The following is a 25535-nucleotide window of genomic DNA, read 5'->3' as shown; positions in this document are numbered from 1 at the left end:
TTCAGTGATAAAGTAAGAACCAAAAAGCACCTAACTGTCATGTTACAGGCTGGTTTTGAAAAATGACAGTTACGAGCTGATTGGTTGGTACTTTATCACCATGCAATTTATCACTCTCCAAGGCTTGATAAATCTGGGTCTAAGTATGGGAAATAAAAGAAGTGTTTGGAGACTGTAGATTTATGTTATGTAAGAACTCCCTGGAAGTAACACCAAGGACATATGTGGTAAGTGTCAGAGTTTATACCAACTGTCATTAAATGACAATGTGATGACATAATTTTTCTAGACTGTGTACATTATATGTCTATTTTTAGACCATTTCACTGTACCCTTTAAAGCTACATTTAGACACAAAAAAAAAATTTGTTTAATATTGCAACCTGGAGCTGTTTCCAAATGTTGAGCACATACCTGTATAATAGTCACTTTTGGGAAATTCAAGCTATAGTAATTTTACTTTTAAGGCAGTCTTGACCAGTGTCGGACTGGGGCATGAAAGGACCACTGGGGGAATGCAGTGGAAGGAGCCCATGCTTAGGGGTGTGACAACTCTCCACATGCTTAGCGGTGTGGCCTCTATCTCACAGGGGGTGTGGATAGCCACCACAGAGGTTTAGCTAATCATTACTGAGTGCATGGTCTGGGTCCCTTGATAAATATATACACAGTATATATAGTAAATACTGCTACTAGATGCATGAAAATGTACCACATTAATAACAGCAATGCGCTGTAGAAAATACTCCATAGTCTTGTGCAGTATAATGTAACATATGTACAATTTATAATTCAAGTGCACTAGGATTCTGGAACCTGATCCATAAAGGAGTAGGTAGGCCAACAGGTAGTAGGGACCACTCAGGGTTTCCCATGTTCCCCTGTAGGCCAGTCCAACTCTGGTCTTGACTACGTTTGATCAATCCCTCAAACTATTTGAAATATAATTTGTGCATAATTTAACAAGACAGATAAGAAACATCTTGCTTTTTCATACCAGATACTGATATAAAAATATTACCAGTTAACCTTTAGAAAATTGTATACTGTATGCATGCACATGAATCATTGTGTTACATAATTTAGACCTGTACATTTAAATAATGAAAATTGTAAATGGCTTAATTAGATTTATCACAGGCTAGTATTGCTCTCTTTTAATTTAATATTATCTGGATGGTGCACAGTTTTTATAGTGGCAACAAGATTAAATATAGGCCACTGCATGACTCTTAGTTATATGTGTTACTAATTGATTTTTCGTGCTGATTTTTGGAGCACTGTGCAAATTGAAAATGTTCATGCATAAGTATTTATACTTCAACTAAATAGTGTAAACCATATAATTTCCTTTTAAGTAACCAGACTTCAAAGTTCTATTTATATATGCAATATAGTCTCATCTTGAGTAAATAAAACCCCTATACAGTAATAAATTATACTAAACAGACAGTTACTTTGTTAAATAGAAATGAAAATGTTGTGAAACTCCCTGCCTTACACAAAGTATATATTATAATTTCAAAAGAAAATATATTACCTCCAATTAACATAATACATATAGAGAAGATCTTTTCTGCATCAGTGTTAGCAGAAACATTTCCAAATCCAACACTAGTTAGACTGCTGAGTGTAAAATATAGGGATGCAATGTATGTACTTCGGATGGTAGGACCACCTTGTGTATTATTGCTATAAAATGGTGACTCCAGTCTTTTTCCCAGTTCATGAAGCCAACCTATTAGTAGAAATAAAAAAAATGAATTGAAGTAGTTATACACGGTACATACGATTTCACTATATATATATATATAGACGATATTGCTAGACCGGCACTCCCCTCTAGAGAGAATTGGGCCCCGGTGCCCTCAGCCTAAAAAATGTTAGATAGCAACAAACATACTGTGGCACTCGAAGACTTGAAAAGTGAATAACTGTATTTCACAACATCAACAAATAAAGCTCCAACATTTCGGAGCTCAGCCGCCCCTTTGTCAAGGTGCAAGAACTACTTGCACCTTGACAAAGGGGCGGCAGAGCCCCGAAATGTTGGAGCTTTATATATTGCTGTTGTGAAATACAGATATTCACATTTCAAGTCTTCGAGTGCCGCAGTATATTTGTTGCTCTATATATATAAACACACACACACACACACACACACACACACACACACACACACACACACACACACACCCATATACAGTATGTATATATATGTATATATATATATATCATAAACATAAATCATTGCACATCATCAAATATATTTGTAGCATTACAGACATGAGAAGTTTAGGATACAATTTTGATGCTTACAGATGTGTCCTCATACATCTATCCTTTTTCTACTATATGATGCAGGACACCTGGTGCAATTCCAGTGCTATGTACTTTTTCCTTAGTTTTATTACTTTTTCCTCAATTTTGCATCTTAATGCACATATACTAGCAACCTAGGATTAGCTTAGTTATTGCAAAGGAAGTGGCATAAAGTAGCAGATTAATCATAAAGAAGCATGATGCAGGCCACTAGTATTGGACCTATGTTAGTGTTTACCCTGGATTATGTACTTTTTCCCCGATTTTACTATTTTTTCCTCCATTGTGATACTTTTTCCTCAGGTTTGCATCTTAGTTCACTTATAATAAAATACTATGGTGGCCCATAAACGGACACCCTGGGATGCCCTAGGTTCAGAACCAAATAAAATTATTTATGGTCAATGTAATAGTCAAAAATAGAGCTGATAGCTGTAAATTATAAAATATGTGGACAATCAGAAGCACAACCCTGTCCACCATCACATACCTGAACCTCAGGATGACAGGTACTGTAAGTGAAACCTACTTAATTTAATAGTTTCTGCTAAATTTCTCAATGAAAAACTTTTGACCTAGGTACAGTATGCCATGAAAAAATGGTAATACTCTAGCGCACCATGATTAAAAAAAGTTTTGGAACTGATGATGTACTGCTGTAGGTACTTAGGCTTAGTGATATAGTGCTACTGAGTTGCAAATATAGTGGTGTGCTGGACGGGGCTACAGTATTTGGAGTGATGATAGATGTATGTAGACACATCTGATTCTGTACTGATGTGAACATTAAAGCACAGTGACCAAACTACTGTAATATATAGGCCACATGGAATATATATTTTTACAATTTAAATGCCAGCATAATTATAAGTAACTACTGTAACTGTCCTGAGAAAATCAAAATGCTCTGTCTTAATTTATGGTATATGTAAGAAAAAATGCATGCATCAATCTCATTGATGTGTGGGAGAGAAACTAAACAAGCTGTATCTAAGATCAATAGTAACATGCGTTTTTACCCAGGAGTACTAAATAAAGTACTGTAATTAGGATATAACTACCTACAGTACAAAAGATCTTGAAGGGTCATTACCGAAAGAGTTGCTCTTCAAATGACCACAACATTTTCAGATATGAACCATGAAAGTAAAACACATTGGCCCTCATTTATAAAGTCTTGGAGAGTGATAAATAGCACAGTGATAAAGTATAAACCAATCAGCTCCTAACTTCTATGTCACAGGCTGTGTTTGAAAAATGACAGGAGCTGGTTGGTTGGTACTTTATCACCGTGCTATTTATTACTCTCCAAGGTTTGATAAATCGGTCATAGTTACATAACAGCTCAGTTAAAATGTAAAATTTTACTTTCCTACTTGGCTACATATAATAAAACATTGTACAGTTCGAAGGCTGGCAATTCAACTGCTATGACATAACTGATGCTGCTCCAGTGTATAAATCAATGATCTGCATAGTGCATTTCAGCAGAATAGTTCTAATAGTCTGCTACTGACACTCTGTTGAAACATTCCCTGCTAACATAGTGGCTGACTGAAAAAAGCATAGTGGACGTATTTGATTACATATAAAAACAGTTATTTAAGGCAATCTCCAAGCTCAGCAACATGCAGGCTTTGATACATTTTTATTAATGTCAAATTATGGTTTTATTTGTCCTTTAAACAAGAAAATTGACATGTTTTAATGCTCTCAATAACAAATGATACCGTGCAAACTACAATGTGAATATAAACAGTATGGCTAACTGGATTGAATCACAGGTAAAATAAGAATGGAAATGAAGTGGAGGAGGTATGTCTTGAACTCAGGTTCTGAACTTTGCAGACAGCATCAAACTTGAAGTTTTGGAAGCAAACTAAGAGGCTTAAAATAAACAGATAAAGCACAGTGACTGACTAATAATAATAATAATAATAATAATAGCAGCAATAAAAATAATATTATTATTATTATAGTGTATGTAGTGTGTCATTCTGTAAATTAAATGTAATGTAATGGTATGTACCTACCCTGCACTGGAGTGGTAGTTGCAAAAAGGAGTAAACTTATTATTATTATTATTATTATTATTATTATTATTATTATTATTATATGATGTGAATGGTCAAATATTCTCTGTAAAGCGCTGCGGAATATGTGTGCGCTATATAAATAACTGGTAATATTAAAGTCTCCTTAATTCATTAGATATTTATTTCTAGTTTGAACTAAGAACGCTAGAATAATTTCACAAGTATACTGATGTAGTTATATGAAAATCAGGTGTGTGTAGCTCCTGAATGTTTTCAAAGTTGCATATTTTTCCATATGCCCAGTTGCATGCATTTATTTGTAGGCACCCACTCCCTATGTGTAAGCTTGTTTTACTACTAATCATCATTGTCAGCATACACTTTTACCTACAATATAGTGGGTACAAAAGCTATGCCTCTAAACAATACATCCCACTCTGCATAGCACACAGATCCATAAACACGCCATCACCGAAAACATGCAAGACACAGGCCTACTTCAACTCTGCATCAGCACCACTGTGTGAAATCTAATTGATAAGTGGAGAAGTGCAAATAGACAAAAACCTACAGGTAAGTGCTATTAGTGGAAACAATGTCTAAAGTTTAAGTCAACTAAATACAGCGTCCCACAGAGCTCCATTTGCTTAACTGTGAAGGCTTATCTGTGAATGTTTACAACTTTACATACGGTAGGCAGATGGAGCATGTTGGGACCCACTGTTTAGTGCAGTGTTTCCCAACCGCGGTCCTCAAGGCACACTAACAGTCCTGGTTTTAGTGATATCCAGGCTTGAACACAGGTGACTAAATTAGTACCTCAGTTATTTTGATTTAACCATCTGTGCTGAAGCCTGGATATCACTAAAACCTGCACTGTTGGTGTGCCTTGAGGACCGCGGTTGGGAATGCCTGGTTTAGTGGATAGTTTGAACATTGCTCTTGATTTCTACTACATGCCTAGACTAGTTAAAGCAGATTATCCACTGGTTTGGAGCACATCATCAATAACATAGAGGGCACACACTAGATGATGTGCCAAATATGTTGGTCCAATCCACTGGATCAGATATCATATCGTCTAGTGTGTACCCAGCTTTACACTCTCCTCAGTGCAGAGGAAGATTCAGTTGTTTTTTCCTCAGCACAAGGACCAGATTCAATTCAGCAGCAGTAATTTACTGTGCATGGAAAAGGGTGGTAGCCCCTGGCTTTTACGCCCAAGGCTAATCAATTACAGCCCATTTTTCTCATGCAGTAAATTTTCCACTTAACCTTTGTGTTCCAGATAAAGTTTCTGGAGGTATGGGTTAATGTTTTCGTGGCACCCACGTTAAGAGCGCTTACTGCAGATTCTGTTAAAGCCTTCCTTAGTCTCAAACAGAAATCCACATTAGGTGCAGCCTGCAAGCTTGTCGCAGCAGCTGCAATTGAATATCCCCAGCAAATGAATAATCCACTGCTAACGAAATCCAAACCTTAGTGTTCAGGCTTTGGATTTGAGTATTTTGTATATGACAGATCTATGCTGAGAGCCAGAAGGTCATGCCTTACAAGTTAAAGGCAATGGTGGGCACTTGATTTTACACTAGGCATTCTAGCATAAGTAGTAGTAGTATCAGTTAACATGATCATTATCAATAGATTTAGAAGAAATGCTAGAAGCAGTACTGAGAATCTCCAGTTCATAAATCGTTCCATGATAACTGAGGCAAAGCTGATAACTGCTGTGTTACTGCAACACAATTCAACTGAAAACATTCTGTTTCAGTTGAGGCATATTTTGTCTACATTCAGAATGTTGATAGCATAATGTCAGCATGTCAAATGTTCACACTGACATAATATTGACATTGCCAGAATGTTGACAATTTGAATGTCAACAGTTTACATGTTGACAATGGGATTTTTAATTCCGTCTTACTCTATGCCTAAACCTAAGTCTAACCCTAATTGAGGCCTAACTCTAACTCTTACCCTACTCTTACCCTAACCCTACAATCGGGTGTTCTTATTCTGTCATGTTGTATGTGGACATTCTGAACATGTCATCATTCTGAATCTCACTAGTGTGACTACATACCTCTTTTTCAGTGGCTACCACACCAGGCTAATGCACAGGGAGGTAGGAAAAGGAGGGATCACATCAAAGTAGCCAATGATACTAAATAATGCTTATTTTTTTCTGCTCACTGTTTTCATAAGTGTTTTGTGCTTCATAAGTTCTCCTACTTCCCTGCAGCCACACAATATTGATTTGATCTATTTGACATCAATGCAATGATGAAATGAGCTGAAATCAACAATAATTGCCTTCAACAATAATATTTTGCTCTGCTACAGTCACACGCAATGGTGTTTGCAAATGTAATTTATCCAACTAAGTTATTATTAAAAATTCAAGTAATAGATGTAATTAGTGGTCCTGATATCAATAGCTTTTTCTGCTTTCTGTGTACTTTACTATATATATATATATATATATATATATATATACAGTCTATGGTCCGGCACTCCCTATAAAATAATCACTTAGCTGGTTGCATGTACATTCTCTTAAATTCAGTCCTCCATAGAAGCGGCACTTCTAGCCCACAAAGGCATCTCTCAATGTCCTGATGAAAATGCTATAATAACGGAGGCATTGAAACGTTGACTATACAGTGGCTGTTGAGTGATACTTTTGTGGGCTAGGTGTAGCACTTCTACGGAGGACTATATATATATATATATATATATATATACATACATATATATATATATATATATATACATACAATTTTTATTTTTTTTTACAATTTCTATCATGTTGTTCTGTAATTAAGATACACATATTACTGTATGTTTTTTGTTAAATATTAAAATGTGTAGACAGGATAAAAATTCAAAGAGAGTGCTATTTCCCTTCATATTAATATTCTTATTAGAAAGCTGAGGTTTGCTTCAGAACAATTTGCACCCAAGCCCACAAGTCATCCCCTGATATAGTATTTGTTTTTTCCTAAATGCATACTTTAAATGCTAGAATATATATATATATATATATATATATATATATATATAAAATGTGAATTTAATGAGCCAGTTTTTTTTTATCTACTTTTTAGGGAAAATGGTGCCTCCCTTAAATGTACTGTACACTGTACTTCAAAACAGAAGACTGAAGAAGTTATTTAATTGAACTTACTTTAGTGAATATAACTCTTAGCAAATTCTTGTACTCAGGGATTCATTTGAAAAATAATTTATTATATTCACTTTCAAATTCACCCTAAAACTTTTGCTATATGAAACAATATGACAATGTATTTTAATAGGTCCTTTCACTTTTCTGTCTCTCTGCTAATAATAGCCTTGTTTTATTATTGTATTTGTAGCTGTGCAGTGTAACATGATGTGTTGACACTATATACATAAATGCTAATAAAAATAAAAGTAACATTTTACTTTGAATTTAGTTGTTTCTCTATCACTTTTAAGCTCAACAAAAATTGATTTAATTAAGTATTATTTTTAATATGTATATTTATTGTTTCATCACTATTTTATCAAGTATAATGTTAATCAACATTGTTTTAGAGGATAAGCACATTAATACTTTCATTAAAACATGAATTGGGTGTTTGTGTAAATTATGTCTAGTGAATAAGGTCTCAGAAAGGGCTATGGCATTGTACTATTGAATAGTGCTTTAAAATGTAAACAAATTCTAAACACAAAAAAAGTGTACTAAGGATTTGTCAGTTTTCATCATAAAATATAATTTGGCCAAATTGTTACTTAAGTGTATATGTAAAAATTAGGATAAAATAAGGCACTTACTTTTAGGGTGGATTTTTAGAGCCTTAGATTCAATGGTGTTTGACATAACAATCCACTTCCCGGACTTATTTGTTTCTTCTTTGTGAATACACCCAGAGAAACAGGAAGGGAAAAAAGATGACAGTAGTGTAATAAAGATCTAGTCTTTTTATTTCTGACATTTAATGGTTTATAATTAGCCAAATATGTATTCTTATTATTTGTTAGGGATTCAAATATATATTTCGCTAAAAAAAAAAGTTAGTTTCATTTGCTGATGTTAAAAATACAATACCACGTCAATATTTTGAAAATAATGTTTTTGGTGATATGAAATATAGGTCTTTGATGTACAACTACATGTAGGAAATGAAAAAGGTGATAGAAAATGAAACATGTTGGCGTTGTTTGCATTTAACAATCCTGATAATTACCAGATGAGATTTACACAGATGTCAATGTTATACTTAACAGCTCAGTAAAGCTCCTGAAAAGGAGAGTGGAGCTACTGTATAAACATTTTAAATAAAAGCTAGATTGCCACTGACCTGATTATAGTGGGCCGTATGACTGGTGTAATGATTATCATTACTGCCTCACAGCACTGAGTTCATAGGTTAGATTCCCACCTTGGCCCTAACTGTGTGGAGTTTGTATATTCTCCCCGTACTTGCGTGGGTGTCCTCCGGGTGCTCCGGTTTCCTCCCACAGTCCAAACAATATACTGGTAGGTTAATTGTCTCCTAACAAAATTAACCCCAGTGTGTAAGTGTGTATGCATGAGGTAGAGACTATATACTGTAAGCTCCACTGGGGCAGGGACTGATGTGAATCACATATTCTCTGTAAAGGGCTGCTGAAAATGTGTACGCTATATAAATAACTTGTAATAAAAAAATAATAGTAATAATCATGGGTTTATCCACTATGTTTTTAGTTTATTCATATTTAAGTTAGTCAGTGCCCTGGTACATTAAACTTACATTACTATTATTGTTGGTTCCACTGCATACAGAGTGCACAAATAGTCCTGGAATACTTAACATTTATTGTTTGAAATATTAGAGAGAACATAAACATTTACAAAACTAGTGACATAGTTTGCGTGAGTGAAGTTGGCCCTTGATTTGATGACTGTTGCATCTCTCCATTTGGTTACCAACTTCACTGCACAATTCTAACAGGCATAGAATGTTGCCATCAGATGTTGTCCAATGCAGTAAATAGCAACAATCTGTTACACAGACTACACTAATAGTCAAAGGGTGATATTAAAATAGACTCATAGTTTGTACAGTATGTCAGCATTCCAGGATTCCATTTGCGTCCCTCTTTACCATAATTCTACCACTTCATCATAATAAGCCATAAGGTCTTAGATATAAGATCAAAAGAATACTGATCAAAGGTATATATGTAGAGGTGTAGTACAAGTGCAAGCTATAAGTGCTTGTAAATAAACCAATTATTATGTCCATTATAAAACACATGCATGTCACTAATTTACACAACAGTCAATAATTTGGGGATCCAAAATATTTGGCATTGTCCTACCTTACCTTCATGCTACATATTATATACTGTACATATTACAAATTATATTGAACAGATATTATATATATCTATCTATATATCTTATATATATATATATATATATATATATATATGTATATATATATATATATATATATATTTAGTAAAGCACAGTTTATAGTTTTCTAGATCCTCCTGGGGAGCATGTCAACTTCCCTCACATATCCTCCTGCAGAGTATACAGACAATAGATGTTCTTTCTATCACTAGTAAATGAGGATTAGTCAGGAACCGGATGATTCATCCGCTGTATTGACGTCAGTAAAACTCATTCACTAACTGATACAGCTGTTCCTGAAAACATGCATTAATGAGAGGAGGAGGGGGATGGGATGACAGCTTATGTAATGTACGGTCACTATTCAGATCCCTACAAGCTGTAATACTCATTGTAATCTGCATATGATAGTCACTAAGACATCTAAGAAATCATAGTCACCTACTGCCTGAATGATCAGTCTAGCATAGATATAATATATACATCATAATTAACAGATTTACCAAAAGTCAGAACATTTTTCTTCTATTTTTTTACATATTAATTTTATTGTTTTGTGATTGTTCACATTTTCATTCATCACAGTAAAGTAATGTGGATGATACATTTTATCAATCTAAACTACAGTGTATGAAAGTGAACTAAAGATAACAAGATAAGTCAATTTAAAAACGTACCTCTGGATAAGTAAATAGCAGCTTCAGTTGAAAATGATTTTGCCTAATTAAGTCACTATACTAGTTATTACTACTGGAGAAACCTCTAAAACATTTTTTTTATATACTACTTACTGCAACTGACTGCTTAAAATGCTTGGAATCAAGGGGTTTGCGTGGAGCGCACAGTATGTGTATCTTGTTCAAGGGGGCTGCTGGTATCTGGAGAGTTGTCCAGACTCTAAGGCTAGTGTTATCGTACAGGTTTTGGATACCTGCGCTCACCCTCTCTTTGGTGTTTGTATGTGAGAAATGATGTATCTCTATGATCTGTAAATACCTTTATAAGTCACAATGCTTAGTATAACAGATGGTACAATAATTCACATATAATTGATGATATTGTGATTACACATAAATGCCCTTATAATAACATGCATGTTGTGTGAACATCCGATGTATAGGGAAATTAAACACAAGATGAAATAAAATATGGTATTTTGCCGCTTGATGAATATCCTAAAAAAAAAAAAAGAAAGAAAAAAGTCTTGTGAGAAAAGGAGTGTCTTTGTTCCAGATATATAGGAGTCAGTCTTTATCTGAAGGGATTTCCTTTCCCCTCAGTGTGAGTCTAAACAGTGTGCCCAGAGGCGGTTCTTTTGTCAATAATTGATCGTAGGTGGAGGTCGTGTTCTGGGAGGCCGGCGTCCCGGCCTGCCAGGTGCAACTTACCCTCACGATGTGATGTTTAGTTCTCTTTGTTCAAGGATCCTTGAAGAAGGCCAGTTGCGGCCGAAACCGGTTGGAAACAGATCCATGCAGACACCTCAAGCTTGCCAGCACATCACCGCAAACTACATCCAAAAGACTCCTCGCCGGCCGGCGAGTGGAGCGGCCGTTGAGACCGCACAGGACATAGGAAGAAGCTGAGCGTTGCAGCAACGCAACTTCCGGTTGTTCAGTGCGGCTTCCGGCGGGACCCGGCAGCCTAGCAGCAGAGCCAGGAAGGCTTCCAGCCCTGTCTGCTGAGGAACACCACCGGGGACGGATACAGCGGAAACAGCGCAAGTGGCCATATCATCACTCACCACAGAGTGAACAAAGAGAACTAAACATCACATCGTGAGGGTAAGTTGCACCTGGCAGGCCGGGACGCCGGCCTCCCAGAACACGACCTCCACCTACGATCAATTATTGACAAAAGAACCGCCTCTGGGCACACTGTTTAGACTCACACTGAGGGGAAAGGAAATCCCTTCAGATAAAGACTGACTCCTATATATCTGGAACAAAGACACTCCTTTTCTCACAAGACTTTTTTCTTTCTTTTTTTTTTTTAGGATATTCATCAAGCGGCAAAATACCATATTTTATTTCATCTTGTGTTTAATTTCCCTATACATCGGATGTTCACACAACATGCATGTTATTATAAGGGCATTTATGTGTAATCACAATATCATCAATTATATGCTTAAAATGCTTATTTACAACGGACTTTCCTATGACTGACTTAGCATCTATTTCTACAAAATTTATACTCTGCAATACAATATACATTTATTGGCAAGCTGCTCAATCAGATTGTGATGTCACTCAGGTGCTAAAAGGGAGGGGTAATTCTGGGTAAGAAAAAAACAGTTTGTGATTCCTAATGCACCCTGAGTAAGAAATAGCACTACATAATAATCAGATAATACGGAGATCTTAGTTGTGTATATATGCAGATATAAGCCCCCAGGCCGATCGGCAAGGCGTCTCCGTCACTAGGGGTCCCTAATATTAGGTATGGGCCCGGGGTGCGAGACCCCATCATGTCGGCACAGGCCGGCTACCCCAGGGCAGCACACAAGTGAAAATTAGTAAGGGTTAATAAGAAGCACATAAGTGCTATGTAAGTGAGGTGTGATTAAAATAATAAAAAATATATACAATGTGATAGGGAAAAACATAAGTGTTAATAAAGTGTTGGGGGTGCCAACCTGAAGCAGGCTAGCCATACTCTGCAATACAGTCAATGGCTGAAATTCATTGTGCCAAATATACTAATAGCCAACAATTTGCTATATTTTGTATGAGTCTAGAGTGAGGCGGGGTGATATATGTCTCAGTGAGGCAGGATAATATATGTCCCCTTATTATACCACATAGCACTCTAGCTGTTCACATTTACTTCATTTCAGAAACTCCTACTAAAGTCTAAAGGCTTACACTAGAGATGAGCGCCTGAAATTTTTCGGGTTTTGTGTTTTGGTTTTGGGTTCGGTTCCGCGGCCGTGTTTTGGGTTCGACCGCGTTTTGGCAAAACCTCACCGAATTTTTTTTGTCGGATTCGGGTGTGTTTTGGATTCGGGTGTCTTTTTCAAAAAACCCTAAAAAACAGCTTAAATCATAGAATTTGGGGGTCATTTTGATCCCAAAGTATTATTAACCTCAAAAACCATAATGTCCACTCATTTTCAGTCTATTCTGAATACCTCACACCTCACAATATTATTTTTAGTCCTAAAATTTGCACCGAGGTCGCTGTGTGAGTAAGATAAGCGACCCTAGTGGCCGACACAAACACCGGGCCCATCTAGGAGTGGCACTGCAGTGTCACGCAGGATGTCCCTTCCAAAAAACCCTCCCCAAACAGCACATGACGCAAAGAAAAAAAGAGGCGCAATGAGGTAGCTGTGTGAGTAAGATTAGCGACCCTAGTGGCCGACACAAACACCGGGCCCATCTAGGAGTGTCACTGCAGTGTCACGCAGGATGTCCCTTCCAAAAAACCCTCCCCAAACAGCACATGACGCAAAGAAAAAAAGAGGCGCAATGAGGTAGCTGACTGTGTGAGTAAGATAAGCGACCCTAGTGGCCGACACAAACACCGGGCCCATCTAGGAGTGGCACTGCAGTGTCACGCAGGATGTCCCTTCCAAAAAACCCTCCCCAAACAGCACATGACGCAAAGAAAAAAAGAGGCGCAATGAGGTAGCTGTGTGAGTAAGATTAGCGACCCTAGTGGCCGACACAAACACCGGGCCCATCTAGGAGTGGCACTGCAGTGTCACGCAGGATGTCCCTTCCAAAAAACCCTCCCCAAACAGCACATGACGCAAAGAAAAAAAGAGGCGCAATGAGGTAGCTGTGTGAGTAAGATTAGCGACCCTAGTGGCCGACACAAACACCGGGCCCATCTAGGAGTGGCACTGCAGTGTCACGCAGGATGGCCCTTCCAAAAAACCCTCCCCAAACAGCACATGACGCAAAGAAAAAGAAAAGAAAAAAGAGGTGCAAGATGGAATTGTCCTTGGGCCCACCCTTATGTTGTATAAACAGGACATGCACACTTTAACCAACCCATCATTTCAGTGACAGGGTCTGCCACACGACTGTGACTGATATGACGGGTTGGTTTGGACCCCCCCCAAAAAAGAAGCAATTAATCTCTCCTTGCACAAACTGGCTCTACAGAGGCAAGATGTCCACCTCATCATCATCCTCCGATATATCACCGTGTACATCCCCCTCCTCACAGATTATCAATTCGTCCCCACTGGAATCCACCATCTCAGCTCCCTGTGTACTTTGTGGAGGCAATTGCTGCTGGTCAATGTCTCCGCGGAGGAATTGATTATAATTCATTTTAATGAACATCATCTTCTCCACATTTTCTGGATGTAACCTCGTACGCCGATTGCTGCCTAGGTGAGCGGCGGCACTAAACACTCTTTCGGAGTACACACTTGTGGGAGGGCAACTTAGGTAGAATAAAGCCAGTTTGTGCAAGGGCCTCCAAATTGCCTCTTTTTCCTGCCAGTATAAGTACGGACTGTGTGACGTGCCTACTTGGATGCGGTCACTCATATAATCCTCCACCATTCTTTCAATGTTGAGAGAATCATATGCAGTGACAGTAGACGACATGTCCGTAATCGTTGTCAGGTCCTTCAGTCCGGACCAGATGTCAGCATCAGCAGTCGCTCCAGACTGCCCTGCATCACCGCCAGCGGGTGGGCTCGGAATTCTGAGCCTTTTCCTCGCACCCCCAGTTGCGGGAGAATGTGAAGGAGGAGATGTTGACAGGTCGCGTTCCGCTTGACTTGACAATTTTCTCACCAGCAGGTCTTTCAACCCCAGCAGACTTGTGTCTGCCGGAAAGAGAGATCCAAGGTAGGCTTTAAATCTAGGATCGAGCACGGTGGCCAAAATGTAGTGCTCTGATTTCAACAGATTGACCACCCGTGAATCCTTGTTAAGCGAATTAAGGGCTCCATCCACAAGTCCCACATGCCTAGCGGAATCGCTCCGTGTTAGCTCCTCCTTCAATGTCTCCAGCTTCTTCTGCAAAAGCCTGATGAGGGGAATGACCTGACTCAGGCTGGCAGTGTCTGAACTGACTTCACGTGTGGCAAGTTCAAAGGGCATCAGAACCTTGCACAACGTTGAAATCATTCTCCACTGCGCTTGAGACAGGTGCATTCCACCTCCTATATCGTGCTCAATTGTATAGGCTTGAATGGCCTTTTGCTGCTCCTCCAACCTCTGAAGCATATAGAGGGTTGAATTCCACCTCGTTACCACTTCTTGCTTCAGATGATGGCAGGGCAGGTTCAGTAGTTTTTGGTGGTGCTCCAGTCTTCTGTACGTGGTGCCTGTACGCCGAAAGTGTCCCGCAATTCTTCTGGCCACCGACAGCATCTCTTGCACGCCCCTGTCGTTTTAAAAAAAATTCTGCACCACCAAATTCAAGGTATGTGCAAAACATGGGACGTGCTGGAATTTGCCCATATTTAATGCACACACAATATTGCTGGCGTTGTCCGATGCCACAAATCCACAGGAGAGTCCAATTGGGGTAAGCCATTCCGCGATGATCTTCCTCAGTTGCCGTAAGAGGTTTTCAGCTGTGTGCGTATTCTGGAAAGCGGTGATACAAAGCATAGCCTGCCTAGGAAAGAGTTGGCGTTTGCGAGATGCTGCTACTGGTGCCGCCGCTGCTGTTCTTGCGGCGGGAGTCCATACATCTACCCAGTGGGCTGTCACAGTCATATAGTCCTGACCCTGCCCTGCTCCACTTGTCCACATGTCCGTGGTTAAGTGGACATTGGGTCCAGCTGCATTTTTTAGGACACTGGTGAGTCTTTTTCTGAGGTCCGTGTACATTTTCGGTATCTCCTGCCTAGAGAAGTGGAACCTAGATGGTATTTGGTAACGGGGGCACACTGCCTCAATAAATTGTCTAGTTCCCTGTGAACTAACGGCGGATACCGGACGCACGTCTAACACCAACATAATTGTCAAGGCCTCAGTTATCCGCTTTGCAGCAGGATGACTGCTGTGATATTTCATCTTCCTCGCAAAGGACTGTTGAACAGTCAATTGCTTACTGGAAGTAGTACAAGTGGGCTTACGACTTCCCCTCTGGGATGACCATCGACTCCCAGCAGCAACAATAGCAGCGCCAGCAGCAGTAGGCGTTACACGCAAGGATGCATCGGAGGAATCCCAGGCAGGAGAGGACTCGTCAGAATTGCCAGTGACATGGCCTGCAGGACTATTGGCATTCCTGGGGAAGGAGGAAATTGACACTGAGGGAGTTGGTGGGGTGGTTTGCGTGAGCTTGGTTACAAGAGGAAGGGATTTACTGGTCAGTGGACTGCTTCCGCTGTCACCCAAAGTTTTTGAACTTGTCACTGACTTATTATGAATGCGCTGCAGGTGACGTATAAGGGAGGATGTTCCGAGGTGGTTAACGTCCTTACCCCTACTTATTACAGCTTGACAAAGGGAACACACGGCTTGACACCTGTTGTCCGCATTTCTGTTGAAATAGTTCCACACCGAAGAGCTGATTTTTTTGGTATTTTCACCAGGCATGTCAACGGCCATATTCCTCCCACGGACAACAGGTGTCTCCCCGGGTGCCTGACTTAAACAAACCACCTCACCATCAGAATCCTCCTGGTCAATTTCCTCCCCAGCGCCAGCAACACCCATATCCTCCTCATCCTGGTGTACTTCAACACTGACATCTTCAATCTGACTATCAGGAACTGGACTGCGGGTGCTCCTTCCAGCACTTGCAGGGGGCGTGCAAATGGTGGAAGGCGCATGCTCTTCACGTCCAGTGTTGGGAAGGTCAGGCATCGCAACCGACACAATTGGACTCTCCTTGTGGATTTGGGATTTCGAAGAACGCACAGTTCTTTGCGGTGCTTTTGCCAGCTTGAGTCTTTTCAGTTTTCTAGCGAGAGGCTGAGTGCTTCCATCCTCATGTGAAGCTGAACCACTAGCCATGAACATAGGCCAGGGCCTCAGCCGTTCCTTGCCACTCCGTGTGGTAAATGGCATATTGGCAAGTTTACGCTTCTCCTCCGACAATTTTATTTTAGGTTTTGGAGTCCTTTTTTTACTGATATTTGGTGTTTTGGATTTGACATGCTCTGTACTATGACATTGGGCATCGGCCTTGGCAGACGACGTTGCTGGCATTTCATCGTCTCGGCCATGACTAGTGGCAGCAGCTTCAGCACGAGGTGGAAGTGGATCTTGATCTTTCCCTAATTTTGGAACCTCAACATTTTTGTTCTCCATATTTTAATAGGCACAACTAAAAGGCACCTCAGGTAAACAATGGAGATGGATGGATACTAGTGTACAATTATGAATGGACTGCCGAGTGCCGACACAGAGGTAGCTACAGCCGTGGACTACCGTACTGTACTGTGTCTGCTGCTAATATAGACTGGATGATAATGAGATGTAGTATGTATAAAGAAGAAAGAAAAAAAAACCACGGGTAGGTGGTATACAATTATGGATGGACTGCCGAGTGCCGACACAGAGGTAGCTACAGCCGTGGACTACCGTACTGTACTGTGTCTGCTGCTAATATAGACTGGATGATAATGAGATGTAGTATGTATGTATAAAGAAGAAAGAAAAAAAAACCACGTGTAGGTGGTATACAATTATGGATGGACTGCCGAGTGCCGACACAGAGGTAGCTACAGCCGTGGACTACCGTACTGTACTGTGTCTGCTGCTAATATAGACTGGATGATAATGAGATGTAGTATGTATAAAGAAGAAAGAAAAAAAAAACCACGGGTAGGTGGTATACAATTATGGATGGACTGCCGAGTGCCGACACAGAGGTAGCTACAGCCGTGAACTACCGTACTGTGTCTGCTGCGACTGGATGATAAATAATGATATAAAAAATATATATATATCACTACTGCAGCCGGACAGGTATATATTATATAATGACGGACCTGCTGGACACTGTCTGTCAGCAGAATGAGTTTTTTATAGAATAAAAAAAAAAACACCACACAAGTCACACGACGAGTGTTTAACTTTTTCAGGCAATCACAATATAGTATACTATACTGGTGGTCAGTGTGGTCAGGTCACTGGTCAGTCACACTGGCAGTGGCACTCCTGCCTGCAGCAAAAGTGTGCACTGTTTAATTTTAATAATATGTATGTACTCCTGGCTCCTGCTATAACCTATAACTGCTCCCCAGTCTCCCCCACAATTAAGCTGTGTGAGCACAGTCAGATATTATACATAGATGATGCAGCACACTGGGCTGAGCACAGATATGGTATGTGACTGAGTCACTGTGTATCGTTTTTTTCAGGCAGAGAACGGATTATATTAAATAAAACTGCACTGGTGGTCACTGGTCAGTGGTCAGTCACTAGTAAACTCTGCACTCTCTAGTACTCCTAAGCTCCAGTAAATCAAGTGTCTCTGTCTCAATCTCACTCTCTCTCTTCTAATCTAAATGGAGAGGACGCCAGCCACGTCCTCTCCCTATCAATCTCAATGCACGTGTGAAAATGGCGGCGACGCGCGGCTCCTTATATAGAATCCGAGTCTCGCGATAGAATCCGAGCCTCGCGAGAATCCGACAGCGTCATGATGACGTTCGGGCGCGCTCGGGTTAACCGAGCAAGGCGGGAAGATCCGAGTCGCTCGGACCCGTGTAAAAAAACATGAAGTTCGGGCGGGTTTGGATTCCGAGGAACCGAACCCGCTCATCTCTAGCTTACACCTGACAGAATGAAAAACAATTATATTTTAGGGTAAAGTCACAAATGTTGGCCTTGCTTGTTATTGCTTTGCTGTCATAAAATCCTCTGGAAAGCCCTAACTCTCTTTCTTTCTTTCTTTCTTTCTTTCTTTCTTTCTTTCTTTCTTTCTTTCTTTCTTTCTTTCTTTCTTTCTTTCTTTCTTTCTTTCTTTCTCTCTCTCTCTTTCTCTATTTCTCGCTCCTGAATGGAAGACTCTGACATAGTTGCTAAGCTTAACAAATGATTGCAATAAACATTCTCATAATTTAAATGAAATACAGTTTGGAGTATGATTAGGTGAGTGCAAAACATGTGATATACAGTATCTAACAGTCACGTCCTCCTTACAGAGAACCAGTGAAGAACCCACACCAATGGGAGCTAATGACAGCTCACCAGTGACAAACTGTCGAATGCATGCATGTCACTTGCAAAAACTCCCTGGGAACACCAGACTGTGCACCTTGCCATGTGGCCCTACCCCCCTAGTGGCATCGCTGGCAATGAACCCATGATGGGCTTGGTCGGGAATCAGTGCAAGCTGGTGACTCATACAGCTTGGCGCCTTTTTTTACTGTTATAAATCAGATTTTTCTACGGTGCCTGCTAAGCCACTGAGGAAAACTGATATTGATCAGTCGAAACCGCTGTCAGGCAGCTGCTATTAATTTTCTTTTGAAAATGCTGCACTTTTGAATTAAAGTAAGTTTTCACACTGAATGTGAGTGTGGGTTATTCACTGTTTTTCTGTAATAAGGACGTGAGTGTGTTATATGCTTCTTCATACAGACCTTGCACCACTGCTCCACTTGTTAATGAGTAACTTCTACAGTGCATCTGGAAAGTATTCACAATGCTGTACTTTTTGCACATTTTGTTATGTTACAGCCTTATTCCAAAATGGAATATACTTCCCTCCAAATTCTACACACAATACCCCATAATGTCAACATGAAAAAAGTTTTTTTTAGTTTTTTGCAAATTTATTAAAAATAAAAACCTAAGAAATTACATGTACATAAGTATTGTCTTTGCCATGAAGCTCAAAATTGAGTTCAGGTGCATCCTGTTTCCACTGATCATCCTTGAGATGCCAAGCTTGTGGCATCATATTCAAAAAGACTTGAGTCTGTAATTGCTGCCAAAGGTGCATGTGATTTCCTAATTTTTTATTTTTAATAAATTTACAAAAATCTCAGAAACACTTTTTTCACGTTATTATGGGGTATTGTGTGTAGACTCTGAGGGGAAAAAAATAATTTATTCCAGTTTGGAATAAGGCTGCAACATAACAAAATGTGGAAAAAGTGAAGCTCTGTGAAAACTTTCCACATGCACTGTCTGTCTATCTATCTATCTATCTATCTATCTATCTATCTATCTATCTATCCAAATATAGTATATATATATATATATATATATATATATACACCATGGTGATCTTGTAGCAGTGAGTGTGGACCCACTGGATATATATATATATATATATATATATATATATATATATATATACACATTTCTACACACTGGAGGTACAATCCAAATTTTGATTTGATTGTCCATTTGGGCATTATTGTTCACGCAACACAAGCCATGCAACGGTAATGACGTTACTAAGTCAATCCCCATTTCAACCCCTTAGAGGAGGTTTATTAAAAGTCTAATTATGTAGTTTTCCTATTTCTCACCTGTAGAATACCTATGTTGAATTTCAGCTTCCTAGCACATCGGGAAGTAAGAGAATCAGTGATGAGTCAGTGACTAAGTGAGTGAGTGATGGCTTTCACAGTTTTATATATATATTTATATATATATATATATATACAGTGTGAAACGAGTGAACCAACCGCGCCAATATGCGATCGCCAATCAACACTAGTAGTTAGACCAAAAAAATTATATTAGGTAAGATCAAAAAATAAATAGATATATATATACACCTATATAATCTCCCTTGAAGGACACTCCCTTGAATTTAATAGGGCGTCTGCTACACCTTAAGAAAAAAGCATTGGTAAAGTGCTTTATGGGTCATGTAAATGGAACGGTGGATAAGGTGTTTCAAAGCGACCAATGATGTCACATAAAATTTGGGAGACCGTAAATATAAACATTTTTTGACAATTTATTACTAAATACACCAGTAAAAAACAGTAACACCACTAAAATCACAAATAAAAGATGTTTAAAATTTTTAGAGCAAACTTAAAAATACAGAGAATTTAACCCTAAAATGTTAAAAAATGGGCAACATAGACTGCATAAAATGATGGTATAGACAAGATAAAAAAGAACCATAAAACTGCTTAACTTGAGAAGATGGGTTAAGTCTGGTAACACCCAACGCGTTTCGTCCTATCTGGACTTCATCAAGGGGTGATCTATGAGTGGGACAGCTCAGATATATATACCTATACTAATGAGAAAGTAATTGTTACATCATTTCCTGTCAATTAGTGATTCAGAAATGAAGGATACATTTCACATTGCAAAAATAAGGTGCCAGTGCTCCCTCTACATTGGTAACACAATGCTGAGGAAAAACGCTATGTTAAATACAGTAATTTAATACTTGTAAGGTGTTTTGAAGTCTTTTTCGGGGACTTCCGGTCCGGACTGAGGGTGACGTCACTTCCGCCCCTCTTCCGGCGTCCGATGTCTCCCTCTGCTCATGCGCCGGCCCCGAATGCTGGTAATCGGGTCTCCGAGCGCTACTGCGCATGCGCCCGTCTAGTGCAGCCTGATCAGGTGACGCTTGATGTCCCTGCTCCGAATTTCCACACACGGCTTTCATTTTCTTGCGCTAATGCGCATGCGCCCGTCTAGTGCAGTCTGATCGGGTAACGTTTGATGTCCCTGCTCCGGATGTCAACAAACGGCGGCCATTTTCTTGTAGTACGAACTGCTAACAGACAATTCTATTGTAAAAAGTCCAATCCCGGTGGCCATTTTGATGGAGAAATTTCAGATGATTCACAATGGTACTCATAAGCCTCGGATGTGTTTAAAAAAGAAGAAACAGGAAAAAGAGAGTAGTTTTAGTGCTTCAATTACATTGGTGTGGTTATTAATTTTACCTAGTCCATACTTATAAACGTTAGATATGGGTATATTTTATTATGTGCATATAGCCGATTAAGCTAATGAGCTGAAAAAATGGGGGGAGTGGCCACAATATGTAATGATGATCACTATCTGCATTATACAGTTAGATCGGGAGCGTAATAACCCCATTAGATGTAAAAGTGTGTATATTACACCTCATTGTATAGGCGCATATACGCATTTAAACCATGTACATTCCAGTGCGTAGTTTGATCCTTATGTTCAAACAACAGATATATATATATATATATATATATATACATATATATACAGGTTCCCCTGTGTATTCGGCTCATTCAATATAACACGGAGGCTGCACCAGAGCTCCCCAAAAAGAATGATTGATTTCAGAAGAGAGGTTTGAAAAATGGAGGTACAGACAGCCTCATATTCCTCTTTCAGAAATACAGCACCCAGTCTTCCATGATGGTCTCCCATCTATGTACTGGCTGGGCCCAATACTGCTTGGCTTCCAAGATCAGGCGGATTTGGCCATCTCCAGTGTGGTATGGCTGTAATGATGATATGAACAGAGGTGAAAGGAAAGTACATGGAAGAGGAGAAGAAAAGAAAAATGAAGGAAAAATAAGGAAGGTTGCTCTGGTGACAAAGAGGAGATGTAAAAGCTGGCTTACGTTATAGAAACGGGGCTATTTCATAGCCCTCGTTGAAACCGTCTGGATGCATAGTGTTCAGTTCGAAAATCCAGTACATCTCCCTTCTAGATAGAAGGTTGGAAATATCTCCACCTCTCTCTCCAAGCGCAACCAACTTGATACCTTTGAACGTTAGTTCCTCGGGGTCAGAATTGTAGCATAAATGGAAATGTTTCGACACCGCATGTGTCAGGACCTTGTTTTTGATGTTCCTCACGTGTTCCTGAATACGGAGCTTCAAGGGTCTCTTGGTTTTCCCAATATATTTCATTCTGCATGAACACTCCAGCATGTAGATAACCGAGACGGTGATGCAGTTAATAAATTGTTTAATTGTATAGTCTTTGGTATCACTGTTATTTTTGAAAGTTCTCCTATTAGGATGCAGATACCGACACACATTGCAGCGACCACATTTGTAGCACCCCACACATTTTGGCATTCTAGAGAGTACTTCCGGGTTTCTCAACATGCTTGGTGCCACAAGGTCTTTGAGATTTTGAGACTTCCTGAATACCACAGATGGTTCTTTTGGGAGATAGTCTTTTAAAATGGGATCCATCAGGAGGACATTCCAATGTTTTTTCAAAGTTCTTTTTATAAGGTGCTCGTGCCTATTGTATGTAGTGATGAACTTCACAGTGTCCTCCTTCTTCTCCCTCGTTTTATAATTTAGGAGGTGTTTTCTCTCAAGTTCCTTTGCTTTAGCGTTAGCTTCTTCCAGTAGATGGTTCGGGTATTCTTTCTTCTTAAATCTTCCAGCGTAGACTTGCAGCTGTTGGTCTCGGTCATCATTATTCTTACAGTTCCTGGTTATTCTGGTGAATTGCGAGAGTGGTATATTATCCTTCCATTGTCGACTGTGGTTGCTCTTATAGTGCACATAGCTGTTCATATCGACCTTTTTAATGTAGTTCTTGGTAATCACTTCTTACCCTGAGTGTGTCAGTACCAGGTCCAGAAATTCAATCTTATCCGTACTATCATTAGCAGTGAAGCTGAGGTTCATAGTATTGTTAGATATATATATAAAAAAATATATATATATACAGGTTGAGTATCCCATATCCAAATATTCCGAAATACGGAATATTCCGAAATACGGACTTTTTTGAGTGAGAGTGAGATAGTAAAACCTTTGTTTTTTGATGGCTCAATGTACACAAACTTTGTTTAATACACAAAGTTATTAATAATATTGTATTAAATGACCTTCAGGCTCTGTGTATATGGTGTATATGAAACATAAATGAATTGTGTGACTGTAGACACACTTTGTTTAATGCACAAAGTTATAAAAAATATTGGCTGAAATTACCTTCAGGCTGTGTGTATAAGGTGTATATGTAACATAAATGCATTCTGTGCTTAGACTTAGGTCCCATCACCATGATATCTCTTTATGGTTTCTAATTATTCCAAAATACGGAAAAATCCGATATCCAAAATACCTCTGGTCCCAAGCATTTTGGATAAGGGATACTAAACCTGTATATATATATATATATATATATAGAGAGAGAGAGAGTATATGCAGTATATACTGTATTATAAGTTATATATACATAATTGAGCATGCAATACTTTAAATCTACACTAGTGTATTTCAATAAATTTTTTGCCACTGTGACAGATTTCTAACATTTGCTAATGATTGAGAACATAGAGCATTTTCAATATCCAGTATTTTACTGTTTCCAATGGACAATTAGCATTAATCACTACATTTACTCTTTTGACAAAATGGTAAGAAAAAAACCACAAATCTTTTTTACCAGAAATAAAAAATCAGGCTAGGATTATACTAATGCACTGAAACGTAATGTCTAAAAGGTATTCAGTTTAAACCGTGTTGAGTGCAGAAAATTAAAATCAACCAGAAAATCATCTCAAGTTTATGATAAAAGAATGAGCACTACCATTAAGAATGTTAATGTTGATGAAGCGAAGCAGATAATTAAATAGGACATCTAGCAACAAAAAGCAATAAATTTAAAACTAGCTAACCTCAGGGGAAAAGTAAAGAGTCAATGCTGTGTTCATTCATATTTTACTCAGTTAATACAACTGAATCCTACTTCTACACAATATAATAATAAATACATTTGGGGTTATTTATGGCTTTGGATCATGTCACATTAATGCACTAATTCTTACACTATTGTGCTTGCTTTTTGCACAACTTGGCATTAAATTACATACAGATGTGCCCTCATACACCTGGCATCTATATGCTATATGGCCACAACTTTGATGCTCCAAGAGGTGTAGTGTACCTTCTCTTTTTTACCTTTTACATCTTATTCACTTCACAGATGCAAGGAAACACCATTCCATTTGTTCCATAGTAATTTAGCTGGAGAAAGCCATATTTTTGTGTTCTCTCTATTTAGTTACATTAAAAGTAGTGATGTGCACCGGAAATTTTTCGGGTTTTGTGTTTTGGTTTTGGATTCGGTTCCGAGGCCGTGTTTTGGATTCAGAGGCGTTTTGGCAAAACCTCCCTGAAATTTTTTTGGCGGATTCGGGTGTGTTTTGGATTCGGGTGTTTTTTTTTTACAAAAAACCCTCAAAAACAGCTTAAATCATAGAATTTGGGGGTCATTTTGATCCCATAGTATTATTAACCACAATAACCATAATTTCCACTCATTTTCAGTCTATTCTGAACACTTCACACCTCACAATATTATTTTTAGTCCTAAAATTTGCACCGAGGTCGCTGGATGACTAAGCTAAGCGACCCAAGTGGCCGAGACAAACACCTGGCCCATCTAGGTATGGCACTGCAGTGTCAGACAGGATGGCAGATTTAAAAAAATAGTCCTCAAACAGCACATGATGCAAAGAAAAAAAGAGGCACAATGAGGTCGCTGTGTGACTAAGCTAAGCGACCCAAGTGGCCGACACAAACACCTGGCCCATCTAGGAGTGGCACTGCAGTGTCAGGCAGGATGGCACTTCAAAAAAATAGTCCCCAAACAGCACATGATGCAAAGAAAAATGAAAGAAAAAAGAGGTGCAAGATGGAATTGTCCTTGGGCCCTCCCACCCACCCTTATGTTGTATAAACAGGACATGCACACTTTAACAAACCCATCATTTAAGCGACAGGGTCTGCCACACGACTGTGACTGAAATGACTGGTTGGTTTGGGCCCCCACCAAAAAAGAAGCAATCAATCTCTCCTTGCACAAACTGGCTCTACAGAGGCTCCTCTTCGTCCGATTCCTCACCCCTTTCACTGTGTACATCCCCCTCCTCACAGATTATTAATTCGTCCCCACTGGAATCC

The 25535-nt window shown here is 39.1% G+C and overlaps 1 protein-coding gene across 3 annotated transcripts in view; it reads right to left on the bottom strand.

Moving 5' to 3' along the window:
* KCNH8 (potassium voltage-gated channel subfamily H member 8) overlaps window positions 1-25535 on the bottom strand; it is a 667193-nt gene that overhangs the window by 106082 nt on the left and 535576 nt on the right. For all 3 annotated transcript variants that reach the window (XM_063922193.1, XM_063922191.1, XM_063922192.1), the window contains exon 8: window positions 1541-1738. In XM_063922193.1, coding sequence (XP_063778263.1) covers window positions 1541-1738 — 198 coding nt within the window. The remainder of the gene's footprint in view (window positions 1-1540; window positions 1739-25535) is intronic.

Source organism: Pseudophryne corroboree, chromosome 5, assembly GCF_028390025.1.
Source record: "Pseudophryne corroboree isolate aPseCor3 chromosome 5, aPseCor3.hap2, whole genome shotgun sequence".
NCBI lineage: Eukaryota > Metazoa > Chordata > Amphibia > Anura > Myobatrachidae > Pseudophryne > Pseudophryne corroboree.
Note: the sequence above shows the minus strand (reverse complement) of the source record. Positions and strands in the feature narration are given on the sequence as shown.